The sequence below is a fragment of the Prinia subflava genome, chromosome 9, assembly GCF_021018805.1.
Source record: "Prinia subflava isolate CZ2003 ecotype Zambia chromosome 9, Cam_Psub_1.2, whole genome shotgun sequence".
Lineage (NCBI taxonomy): Eukaryota > Metazoa > Chordata > Aves > Passeriformes > Cisticolidae > Prinia > Prinia subflava.
The window spans coordinates 19616533-19630124 of NC_086255.1; the positions used below are offsets into that span (position 1 = coordinate 19616533).

Sequence of the window (13592 nt, forward strand, 5' to 3'; positions counted from 1 at the left end):
ACCAAAGCTACAGCACCCTCACTCCCCAACCTGCCTCTTCCCAGGCTACCTCTACAGTCTCGGGAGGAAAGAGAGGTGAAACATGGAGCAAGGGGCTGCTTGAAACCAAAAACTAGTTCCAGGTATGCAGTAGTGATTTATAAACTGGCCAGCTTTTGGAGTCAGGGGATTCACTCTGATGTTATGTCACAAACTAGGAAAAAAAAAAAAAAAAAAAAAAAAGCCCCCAGACAGTGCAGTTGGAGGGAAAAGCAAAAGCTTGCACAATGCCTGGAGCAGCCGAATTAGCCAGCAAAACTTGCTATCCTCACAGGGCCTCAGAAACGTGGGATGTGTTTGCATCCCAAGTCAGAGCCCTGAAGCTCAGGCAGGCAATGCTGGATTGCACACCTCGAGAGCCACGCCAAAAAGAAACAAGATGAAACATTTCTCAGTACAAATGTTTACTCGGCTCTAAGAAAATGGGCCCCTGACCAAACCTCAGGGAATGAGAGCCCTCTAGTCCTGTGGATAGTGAAGGAGAGCAGAGACCGGCAGGCAAACCCCAGAGCTCCATCCTTGCCCTTGCAAAGCCACCCAGGGAGCAAAGGCCGTACTTGTGAGCAGCTGGCACGTCTGTGGGGAAGCTGCTTTGCCAAACATGCAGCAACAGCTCAGGAGAGGACATCTTCATGGCAAACTCTACCCCATGCTATGTTTCATCAGCTGCAATCACAAGTATTAAAGAAAGGCCTTTACTTTCACCTCTCCCTCTGTTATTGTTTGGGGTTTTTCAGCTATGGAAAGATCTTTTGCAATGCTTTGAAATCTGATTAAAAATTAGGAAGGGTTTGGGGTTTTGTTATTGTAGGGGGGTAAAACAACAAGACTAGCTTCCCACATCCTCTCCCTCCATGTCCCTGACACATTCCACACCCATGCAGTAACGCCTTTTAACCAAAACCAGCAGGTCGCGATATGCCAGCACAGTTCCCAGTCAGTGTTGTTACTTTATATACCTATTGCTTCATGCATTGCCCACACACGCACAGCCTTATCAAAGGCCAAGCCAGCCACACACCCAGTTTCTATAGCCCCCGCCTGCTTCGTATCCAAGGAAATAAAACACACAAGATGGAAACAATGACATCACTCTGCAGGAATAAGGATGAGCACAGGACAGACTTTTAGGAAGCTTTGGGAAGACAGAAGTGGCTGTCTGTTTCTCCCATCATAAAAATACCCTGATTCACCCTCAGAACTCCTCCAGCTGCTAACCTCTGTCTGAAGGTTATCTCTATTAAAAAAAGGAGAATCCTTACGTTTGAAAGCCCTTACTTTTTGTGATTAAGAAGAGCTGAACATCCATCTCGAACCAAGAGTTTTCACTGACATTCTCAAGGTCTGATGTTAATACTTGTGCCTTACTGCAAAGGAGATATATAGCCTTCAGGGAGCTGGACAAGTTTTGGAGACAGTCTGGGTTTTGACTGCCCTTGAAGCTGGACTCTCTCAGCTCTTTCTCTACATTAGCTCACTCAGCAAAAACAGAGACCTGGACCCCATTGGCATCTGTGTCTTATTTAAAAATCCCAAAACAAACAAACAAACACCAAAACAGCCCCAGGTCTGACAAGACCGGCACAGTCAGAGGATACAGCGTTTCACTGTTTATTTTACCAAGTGGCAATACAGCCCCTTGGGTACAGATCTTATTGCCTGGCCCAAGATCACCAGAGGGCATGGCTGACTTGAAATAATGTTGGTCTCCAGTCAGTAGCACAAGCATTAAAATTACCTTAGTCACAAGTAACTTGTTCTCTCTTGCTGTGACCACTTTTCTCAAGAGACACTAAGCAGAAGGGAGAGGCAGACATGTTATTTTAGTCTTTCCCACTGTTTTGAGAAAAAGATCTTGATGGGAAAATGCCACTGAGCAATCAGCCTTAGGATCTGGGTTAGAAGTGCAAGTGAACTAACTGAGTAAATATGCTAAGAAGACTGTCATTTCCTTCCTCTCATGTTGCCATGGGCACCAAAACAAAGCTAGGCCAGCTGCTGAGCCATCAACACCGACAAGCTGCTGCACCTTTCGATAAAATGCAATTTTGTCATCACTATTGCCTCAGTTTAAGTTAATTTAGAAGGATAAGGATAATGGCAATGAAATAATAATAAGACTGCTCTTGCCATGCTCTTTCATGGGCAAAGATCAGCTTAGACAATTAAGTCAGTCTTTGGACTCAGGACTTCGGGGAATGCATGGGAGGTTGTTGAATGCCTTTTTATTTTCCAAAGGCAAATAAAAGTATCTTGAACGTACATTCCAAGTAAGGGAAAACACTTCCATAGGCATGATGCAGCATGTTACCAAATATCAGCCTCCAAAAGGATTACAGCAGTAAACAAACAGTCCATTTCAAATGGGGTAAAAAATGTATAAGTAGGGATCTTAAAATATGTAGCTAGTCAGAGACAAGCTCTTAAGCACTGGTTCCTGAGACAAACTGAAAATTAAGTTATTTTGCAAGATTCTTTTGCAAAGATCTAGCAGCTACATCAGTAAAATAGGAAGACAAAAAGGTGGACAAGTGTGAAAAATTTCTAAGATACCAAAGGTAGGAGAGGCAACATCTAACAAACTAATTCTAAGAAAGGTGGTAATACATCTGAATAAGTCAATTTCTACAGCAAGGGTTTTCAAGACTTTTTTTTTTTTGAGCCTGAAATAAGGCTATTCACATGTATGGCTTTATGTCTGCATTTAAAGGGCTATGTGCAAAGCCAATGAGAACCATTGTCAGAGGACCCTGGACCAGGACTTAAACTGCTTGGACTCAGCATGTCCTATTTTCTTTGGCAAGTGAATTAGTGAGAGTTCTGCACTAGACTGTTGCCAAGAAAAGCAGATATACTGTTTTCACTGGCCAGCAAGTTTAAAAAACCTGAACAGCTCAGCTTTGCCTTCGAAGATTCAGCTCTGCTCACAGCTTCAACCAGTCCTGCTGGAAAAATGGTATCAGCATCCTTGTGGTAAAATCCCCAGCAGTTTGCCATGCTGGTATACACACACACAGCATTTGCTGCACTCTGCTACTGCTGACTTGCAGCAGGCCTGGCCAAAACCCCTGATGATGCTGTAAAGACACAGTCCCAGAGCAATCTGGCCAACACCTGCCACATGCTCTGGCAGGAATCAGAATGCTCTTCTGATTTTTTATGCTCCAAGCAGAAAGATCTCACTAAAAAACCTATTTGCTGTAGTCAGCTACTGAAAAAGGAAATGGGAAAAACCCCGCAAACAATCCACCAAACAAAAAACCCCACAACCTTACAACTTGATGGTATTCCTGACACTTTGGCACAGCAGATTAGGATGTTCAGGGACTGCTATGCCTTCAGAGTAAAGAGGAGCTTGTAGTTTGGAGACAAGATGCCTGTCCTTCACACTGGAGAATTCCTGTCTGAGTAGGCAGCAAGTGAAGCCCTTTAAAGTTAAGTCCAGTGCTCTGAACAGCAGCAAGCCCCACTCACATACATAACTGCAAATGATTTAATCTGCTGTAATTTAAAGGAAGGGAATAAGAAAAGGCAAGACTTCTGTGAGTTTAAATTTTCCTTTCGCACCAGGAAATAACTCTTCTTAGCATCAGCCATCAAAGGGGTCAAAGCTTAATTTTCAGGCAACCATTGATTCTTAGTAGAAGATTAAGACAATGGCCACTGCTCAGAGATAAGCTCTGTAACACGAATTTCTCCACACTCAGTTGTACATCAAATCCTCCTACTCAAGTCAGTTATAGGTTGCTACCAATAAAGGCAGTTGTACTTCACTTACAAACCAGCAGTATCAGGATATCTATCCAGTGGCCCGAGCTAGAACCAGGACTTAGACTGAGGTTAGGCTTTAGGAGGGGACGTTTTCCACCACAAGCATTTCTGCTGTGATAGAGCCTGACCATCTATCCAGGCTGGGACAGGGGGAAAAATGTGCTGGGGCAGTGAGTGACAGGGGAGTTGCAGCATCAGGTTTCTTGCTGCAGTTAACTAAAATGAGTGAGCTACCTTAAAATCTCACTTAGGGCATACGTTGTGCTGCATGTTTAATTTTACAGCATTTAGCTAAATTCTTGCTAATGGCTGCACTGGGGAATTGGTCTGTAGGATTGAGTCTCCTGCTGAATTAAATGACAGCTCTCTGCATCCCTGCAGCAAAGCCTCAGTGCAGACTCTGCCCCACTCCTTAGACAAGAGATAGCCCCCAAATCTCAAGGTTGAAGCAGTTTTGGAAAGGCTTTTTTCCAAGTTTTCCAAAACCTGGGCAGCAGAAGATACAAACCAGATCTCAGCTCAGCAGTGTCACAGACAGGTGGCTCCAGCTCAAACTAAGTCCAAATTGCTCAGTCTCACACTGTGCCTTTGGCAGAGTTATGAAACACCTGGAGAATGCCGCACCAAATCCTTGGGCCAAGCAACACAGAGAAGCTTGATGTGAAAGAGAACATGGACAGATCCCAGGCCAAGGTCTGGGCAGGGTGTTGCTGCACATGTGCTGCTTTAGGCTCAGGACCTTTCCAACTGAAACAGCCATCTTAGCACCTAATTAATTGCAGTGTCAGACTAGTTTTATAATCTACTTATTTTGCTAGAAAGACTCACATGAGATATGTGCTTGGGCGAGAATTCACTGGGGCCATGCCACTGCCTCAGTGAAAATCCAGAGGAATGCCACTGATTTTAGTGTAGTTATAGATTTTTTGCAGAGTAATACTCTAAATCTAGCTCAGGTGATGCCCTTGCACTGATCACTGTTATTACTACAGTTACTTGACAGAGGCAGCAGACCAGCGAAGCAAGGTTGTCAACAGGTTACAAAACCAGCTTCCTAGACAGAGGCTGCATGATCTGCCACACAGATAAAAACGTAAGATGCTGGTGTATTTCTCTTTCACTTTCTCCACAGCTAAACTGCTAAGAGCTTACTGAGTAAGAGAAAAAAACCCAAACCAAACCAACAGGAAACACTGAGTGAATAATATTCCTCACCCCTCGAGTCTTTTCTATCTATGAAAACCAACCAGTTTAGCACAGTAGCAATGATTTACTGAGCCACACCTCTACAGTGCCTTCTGTGCCCTGTGGTAGGTGTGAGCATGCAGATGGCAGGAGACACTCTGACCCAAGCAGTTACCTTTGGGATGGCACCCAATTAGCTCTCCACAGCAGCAGGCTGCTCACCATGAGGGAGGGAGTCTGTGGCTCAAAGCCTCCAAGGCCCACATGATCTCTTGATACTGTATGGTATGATGCTACCCCCACCACGATTAACAGAGTGGCATGTGCTCAGCTCCTTGGAGGACCAGGCCTGGAAATTCTCTCACACGAGTGAGAGGGAACAAGAGCAGACAGTTATTCTAGGACTTACCTGTGGCTCAGAGGCCAGATTCATCTTATAAGGATGTGTCTTTCCCTCCTCGCTCACAAGTGGTGACCAGACTTTTGACTCCGTTCTGCAACACACAAATTTTGAATAATTATTCTGTTTTCATCAGTGAGCACCATTATTGTTATTAAAAGACTCAAAGTTCATCAATTTTTCAAACATTTCTGCAGCCTCTCATATATATATATATATATATCTGTGCAGATCAGAAGGAATCTAAACAGCCTCATTTTAGGTAGTTTGTAGCTGGCTTAGATATATGAGGCCCTGGGAGCAAGACAAGATCTCAGCAGTGACTGTCCTGGCTTATCCTTTGTGACTCCAGAGGCAACACATAGGCATGGGCTCCCACCCAGGCTGTCAAGCTGGGGTTACCCAAAAGCAAAAGCTGAAGATATCCCTTAGATGCAGATCCCTTAATTAAGTGGGACAATTCAGATTGCTATGTGTTTCAGCTTTTCTGGGTAGCCAGGAAAAGGAATGATTCTTGTCTGTACTGACTAAACAGAGAACATTTTGTTCTTGAGGTTGGACTGCCTTGGAGATAAGCTAGAAATATTTTTTAATTTGGGTCTCCAGAATTTTCTTCTTATTTACAGTGGTATGCAAGTTGAACAAACAGAAGGTTTTGGGAATGATGAAAAAAAAATTAAAAATCTCAGTCTGCAATGGGACTAAGTATTGAGATGACCTAATGTGACAGAGAAAGTCTATGTAACTGTTTACTGGTCTGTGGTCTGACCCAATTACTCACAGTAGTCTGAAACACATGTCAAGATCTACAACTCAAACCAACTGCTTTTACCATCATCATTGTGGAATTTTGCTATGGCCCAAATAATGACAAACAAGTGGTGAGGAAGAAGTGGAGTGCTTGGATTTGCTTGAAATACGTTGTGGGAAACATATGGTGCCTACATTTCTCAGAAGTAAAGACAGTAGTTAGTGTCTCAGACGGATTAAACAGGGCCACTTTTCCCAAACTTTTTAACAGTAGGGAATGAGTGACTGCAGTATTGTTGAATGAAACTGCTGTTCAATGCTAAACATTGCATCATGCAGCAACCAGATGGCTGATAAACTCTGAGGATGAGGTCTGAAAACCATGTCCTGTCCTGTCGACAGGAGCCCTTTCTGGAAACTGGAACTGCAAATAGATGTACTTCCTAGGTATTTGTGGGTCAAGGACTTGCTATAATTTAAGTACTTAGTTAGCAAAACAGGAATGTTTCCACTGAGAATTAACTGGATAACTGGAAAGAGATTTTCTAGTTAAAGAAGGAGAAGAGACTAGAAAAAGAAAATGCTTCTAAAACTGACAAGAATGGAGAAACAGGGTATAGAGCTACCCACAATACATTCAGTCTGGTGTGCACCATTCCTCTAAAAGCCCTCCAAAGTCAAAACACGTTTTAAACAGCCCAAACTTAGCTGAGATGCACATACACATCCCAGCCATTTATTGCTTAAATAGTATTTTAATATTTGCATCCAGAGGGCAGTGGGAGGAGATGGGAGGCGACATTCTCAGTCAGGAAAGAGGAAGAATTTTATTAACCTGCTATTACCTTTATTGCACTGTGGACTTTACACAGGAGAAAGTTGAATGAAGTCTGCTGTGCTGCACCTCCTTTCACAGGAGAAGTACAAACACACAGGTCACACCTGATATCCTTTATGGATACTCAGGTACAGCAAACTTTTGACCCTTGGTTATTGCATCCTGCAAGTCCAGTTAATGCCTGACGACCCATGCCACTCAAATGCTACTGTCTGGCAAGTTGGGGCAAACACAGACTGTATGACTGTAATAGCTGCACAATCTCATCATCATGTTGTCACAACAGCTGCTGTTACTGGATGTCCTAAATGCCTCAGGTGAAAGCAAAACAACCATTCTCTCCTTGCTTCTGGCAACCCACTTTAAGGTGCCTGAGGAACCAGCAATTTCAGCCAGTTTATGGCTATCAAGCCTCACAAAATCACACTCATTTCTAGGATGGCTGTATTTTCCACACCTGAACACTGTTTGACCATAGGGAAGCAGCCTGCTGACCAGTACAAAGCCTTATTCCTTGAAAGTGTTTAGAGATCATGTATGACCAAGTTTCATCTCCTCTGGAAAAACAGGGGACACAGCAAAATATATGGAAATGAGACACCCAGCCAGCCAGGCTATAAGCAAAGGGACATTGGCTGAAGATGAAAGAGCAGCTCAGAGAGCATTAAACACTTCAGCTGATTTCTAGCATGAGGCATCCCTGTGCCAGTTCTCGCAGCAGTGATACAAGAACCTCTGAGATAGTATTTTCTTTTACAGCAGTTTATTATGAGCTTTCAGAAGCATGAGAAGGCTTTATTCACATTGAAAAATTTAAGCCTACAGCAGGCCTGTGTATGAATACGGAACAGAAACTTCCTCTCAGGCACTTGTTTTCATCCCACTGCCCCTCAATGCATTTGACGTGCTGGTGACACAGCACACTGGTCTCCAGAGGAGAGGAGGCAATTATGGCCAACTGCTGCAGCCCACAGGGGGTTTGACCAGATTTTTCTCCTTTATTTACAGGCAAGGCAAATAGCTCAAGTTTGTTCCCCAGACTGCTGCCATTCTGCTCTGTCACTGGATATAAATGGAAGCAGCAAGGTAACTCCAAGCTTTACTTTCAATTCAGTTGAGAAGGTATCCAAACAGAAACGTTAAATAGGCCATGCATCTGTCCCTCTAAGGCAGGGAAGATAAAGCTTCCCTTTGTCTTCACAACAGCTGCAGAAGAGCCCCTCAGCCGCTCTCAGCAGCCCATTTATGGCCCCAGTGAAGTGGCAAAAAGGACACAGCTTTGCTCTCCCTGGCTTTACCCAGCAGATCTTCCAAGGCATGTGCCCCTTCCCACGGCACTACCTGTGGGGCAGTCTGGGGTAGGACCACGATGGTCTCAGCTCTTGGGAAGGGTTTCCTGGCTCTGCTTGTATCAATGCTTGTAATTCTACTGAGGTGTGGCAGGAGGAAGAAAAACGCCACCTAAAAGTTCACCTTATGTCCCACTCCTGGCCCAGGGCTTACTTTCAGCAGTGTTGGGAAGTGTGGGCACCAGACACAGACAGCAGGGCAGATTAGACTCACCATGTTTGTATCTTATCCTTATGTTTTCATATCTTAGGTACGTGAAGGAGGGAACAGGTATCAGAGTAGACAGCTAAACCCAGCCTTGGCAACAGTACCTTTAGTTCACAGCAGGCTGCTGCTGGTCATGCCTCTCTGGAGGATCTGTTCTCCAGATTTGAGGGAGAAGGCCCCCAGCCAAAAAAAAACACCTCCCTGCACCCATCAGCATGGCCATGCTTGCAGGGCTGCCAGACCTGCCTCTCTACTGGTGGAGGGGCTGGAGGTCCAACAGCCTGCTGGGGAATCCCACCCTGGCTGGGGAAAGCCAGAGGCTTTGGCATCCTTATCGGATCTCAGAAACTCCTGATAAACTGATGAATATTTATTTTATAATATGCTTTCTAATGCATATTCTTTCAAATGAGACTCCACCAGAGAGCAACACTCAAACAGTGCAGGAGACAAAAACATGACACAAACAAGACTGAGAATGAGGGTCAGGCAAATTAACCTCAGGCACATACATATACAAACTCCATCATTTTTGCACTTTGCATTTCCATGTTGTTTCCTCACTACACGATAGGGAGTAACTAAGACAGGGCCAGGGAATGAGCCATGCATCTCCTGTTTCATCCAGGCAGAAACCAAAACCCAAGATTAGAAAGAAATTTCTCTGATGCTACTTTGGATGCAGAGGTACTGGTAGGAAAAGAAGGAAGGAAATCACAGGCAAGTCCAGGCAGGAGTATGAAGAGGTATTTATGAAACAAATTTTTTTCAAGTAGCTTAGCTTGAACATGTAATATAAACATTACAAGAGCCTGGATTTTGGTATCAGTGCTTTGCATGCAAAGTTGGGCCATAGCTTCAAGCGAAAACTCAGAGCTGGAAAATGAGGGTCTAATTCTTTGTGCCAGGAACTGTGTAATTTCCATAAAGAATAATGGCACATCTACATTCATTCACATCTCATTTCAAACACTGGGATGGACACAACTAAGATACCATGAAGCAAATGAACCCCAAAGGACTGAAAAGTTTCTTGTGCAGCACAAAGTTTTTGAGCTGCAAAATGAGGAAAGACCTAAAGAATTTATCTTTCACAATCCTCTCACCAGAGTTTTCAACAAGCATTTTAATAATGTTTAGAAACTAAGAGAGCTCTCAGACTACCAGGAATCTACCTTTTAATCAGCCTTTTAGCTACAACAGCTGTCAAATACAGGCCTTTGGTTTTAAACATGAGTAATCACTTTTAACAACCAGCTATTAATGGACATATTTAGTTTGGCAAGCAGAACTGTACTCAGGCTGCATACAGCCTCCTGTCAATTCAAACAGCAATGACAGTCACAACTTCACAGAGACAAGAGGCCCCAAATGCATCTCTCCATGCATGCCCCTCTTGCATTTCAGGTGTCTCTTTATACAACCATTAAAACCAAAAAGGCAACTTCAGTCAAACTTCTGTGGCTTCTTCTGTGTATCTGGAGTAGGTTCATGACAGCTACAAAGGCTGACACACCTGACCGCTCAGACTCACACTGTTCTTCCACTAGCCCACTGCAGTTAACTGATACTGCCTCATCCAAGAGGCTGTAAAATCACAACAAATGCCAATCTTGACTTGCCAAAATTACTTTGAATGTGTCTGTTGTCAGTAAAAGCTGCTGGCATGCACCCACGAGGGCTGGAAGCACCATACCACCACAGAGAGGTTGGGAGCAGCCACAGAGGGCCAGGCAACCTGCATGGCCTTATATAGCTGCACACTGAGCAGCTGGCTTTTCCCAGGGCCAAAGGAATTATTAGTAAGATGACAGAACTGGAAAACTCTTCTTGGCAGAGAAGCAAAAAAGCAAACCTAAATGAGTCAACGGATTCCATCAACTTCCTAGAACAGAAATCCAAGCCTATTGTGGCTTTGTGCAACCATTCCCCACAGCTCAGACCTAGGAACAGATGGAGCAAGCAAGAGTGCAACCAAACCTACCACATAAAATGCAGAGGACATGACACTTGTGCTCTCTTCTTCTTCATAAGCATCTACACATGATCCTTTCTGACAATCCATTTAATCCTGGTAGCAGATCTGACTTCCCTGATGCTAGCTTTTCAAAGAACAAATACATAGCTTCACTCCTTGGCAGCACTTTCAACAAACTAAAAGACTATTTTGCAAACAAAAAAGATGCATTAATGTATTATAAGCTGGCAGCAGAGTGGCAGAAAAGCAGCTTGAAATTTGAGGAAAATTACAGTAGGAGCAGAACAAGACATTACATATTTGCAGGCCTTTTTCACAAATATTCCCCTCTAGTTTCTTGGTAACTACATTTCTCTTGAAACAAAAAGCAAAATGAATGAACAAACAGAGGCTCAGAAAAGGGCAGGAGCTGCTAGACACAGTGAGTTCAGTGGGCATTTGTTATCTATGGCAACGTTGTTGAACACCCACTTTCCAGTGGGTGACAGACCTTTCCAACTCTGTTCACAAGTCGAACAGCAAAGCGCCTGGCAGTGCCACTTAGACAAGAGTATTCAGAGAAAGCAATTTGTGGCTGGGTTTTAAATCCTAGGAAATTAGGAGATTTTCCCCTTTGGGCGAAAAAGCAGACCAGGCATGTTTTCTTCAGCTAGAAAGTTGATACGTTTTTAATGGTGACTTGTGTTAGACGAGATTTCCTGCCTACAATCTGATCTGAAATATTTTTGGACTGTTACCATTGCTAAGAAAAATAGCGAAACAGGAAACATTGGAATGCTGTTGATATACACAATCAAGCATACAGTGCAAACAGCATTTCCTTTACCAGAAGTGTTTAAGTCCTTTCAATTGTCTACATTTACACTTCTCTTAAATAATCATTGTTAAACATGAAGACATGTAAACTGCTTGGCTATCATTAAAAGAGAAGAGAGCTGCCTATTTGAAGAACACACATGTATAAATATTGTTTTGGTTCACAGAAGAGCATATGAAAAAGACAAGAATAATACTTCCATGAAACATTCTCCCAGCTTCCAGCTACTTGCAGCTTAAAGGCTTTCTGCAGCAGAGATACCTCCATTGTATATATTATCCTTTAAAGGTTTGTCTTGCACTAATTTACTCACTAGGCTCCTCAAACCACATACACTCATCACATTTACAGCACAGTCACAAATGAAGTCTCCACTGTCACAATGCTGCTGATACTTAGGTGAAGCTGAAACACCTGGTGTGAGTTCAGACCTGTGTGTGAAATCCACCTGGCACAACCTTCTTGCTGCACTGAATGCAGGTCAGAGAATATTTAGCATGGGTAATCATTTAAATAAGTAATCATTAAAAATTCATCAGCTAGCAATTTAAAAATCACTAAGGATTTATGCTTTCACAAGACATCTGTCCAGTGTTGAGTAGAAAAGAAGGACTAGAAGACTTCTCACTCCAGAAAACCTAGCACAGCTGGGTACATCCTCACACCAGCTGTGTGATGTTCCAACCCACAGAGGTGCTGCTCTGCCAGAGCAATGTGTGCCAGCACAGCTTTCTGGTTCAACTGATTCAGCTAATGAGCCACAACTGCACAGAGTGGAAACCAAGGGTTGGTGGTGTTGCAGTGCAAATGATATATATACATTCCTTTTCATACTCAGCCAACTACTTACAGAGTACTTTGACAGAGAAAAAACTTCCAGCTCTGACCTTCCTTGCCAACTGTAGGGTCCAGTCTTAGAGACTGAGCTGTGCCACCAAAGCTCAGGAAGCCCAAGCCACACCACTGGGCCAGGGGGCACTCCTTTTCCCCAAGAGCCTTCCAACCTCTTCACATCCATGGCAATGCCCTTCCCTTCTTCACAGAGGGCTCACCACCACCCCACGGTCTGCCTTCCTCGCCCACTTCCCCTACCTTAAGCTGAGTAGGAAGATGAAGCATGGCTCCAGGTCTTTTAAAATGCTTCCTCTGTCACCTCTCTAGGCATCCTGTCAAGACCTTTCATTTTAAGGCCTTAGATTGCAAAGTAAAGAAGTGATTCTGCCTCAGCAATAAAGACTACATAGCACTTCTGACCACTGAGTCCAGTTGCATCTAGACCTACTCACTCATGGGGGCCTAGAGGGAGACACTGGGCATCAGGGATAAAATATTCTCAACAGAGTACAGGAAAGGCAACATGATGCACACAGATTTTCCACAGAGCAATGGGTAGTAATATCAAACTCAAAAGTGGTAAGAAGTCAGATTACTGCTTTCACATCCTTGCAGTTTAGACACTCCTCTTGGCCTTCTGTCAGCAGAACTCAGTGATCAGGACAGCAGCAGAAGCATCCAACACACACTCATGCTGCCTCATTGAAAGAGTTGAGTTGTGTAAACTGAAAGCCCCTGCACAATTTTACACAGCTGCAGATCCAGCTAGAAATCTCTCCCTGGGCAGCTTCCATGCCCAAGGCCAATGAAATGTGCATAGGATAGCTATAAAGTTAATGACTTTGTAATTAACATTAGCAAACACATTTTACAGACTCAATGATCTGTAAGAGTGAACTTGCCTGCAGGCTGAAAGAGCCCTTGCCTCCCTTCCTCTTTCCCAGCCACAACCACATGGCACTGGTTTGCCAAGTCAAGCAGCTGGGTTTTGGAGAGGAAAAGGAACACTCCTTTGCAGGAAGATTACATGCTGCTAAGTTCAAGGCCAGTATGAGAAGCTCTGGGGTTACCAGGCTGCTGCAATGCTCCCTTACTCATTCACGCTGCCTGCACTGTGCTTCATTCTTCCATCTGTGAATTCCCTTAATGAACTCTCGGGCATTTTTTGGCCAAGACTCATCACTTCTTCCTGAACTGGGAAGTGCCTGCTGAACTCCTGGCATTGTCTGAGCCACACTAAAGACTTCTGCTTATCACAGAACAACTGCCTGAACAACTGAACCACTGTGTCATTACAGGCATGCTTTTGCACTCCTTTTGAAAGCACTTCCCCTGCATCTGCCCTGAAACTGATGGATGATCACTCTGAGGGAAGGCAGTCACAGGAAAAACTTGCTCCAGAGCAACTAGAAACACCACACTG

General features: G+C 43.9%; 1 protein-coding gene across 6 annotated transcripts in view; it reads right to left on the reverse strand.

Annotated features, from left to right (window-relative positions):
• PDLIM1 (PDZ and LIM domain 1) overlaps positions 1–13592 on the reverse strand; it is a 43016-nt gene that overhangs the window by 16415 nt on the left and 13009 nt on the right. For all 6 annotated transcript variants that reach the window (XR_010081327.1, XM_063405832.1, XM_063405837.1 and 3 more), the window contains one exon: positions 5405–5489. Coding sequence is in view for 5 of the 6 variants with exons in the window: in XM_063405832.1 (XP_063261902.1) it covers positions 5405–5489 (85 nt within the window). In the remaining variant the exon portion in view is untranslated. The remainder of the gene's footprint in view (positions 1–5404; positions 5490–13592) is intronic.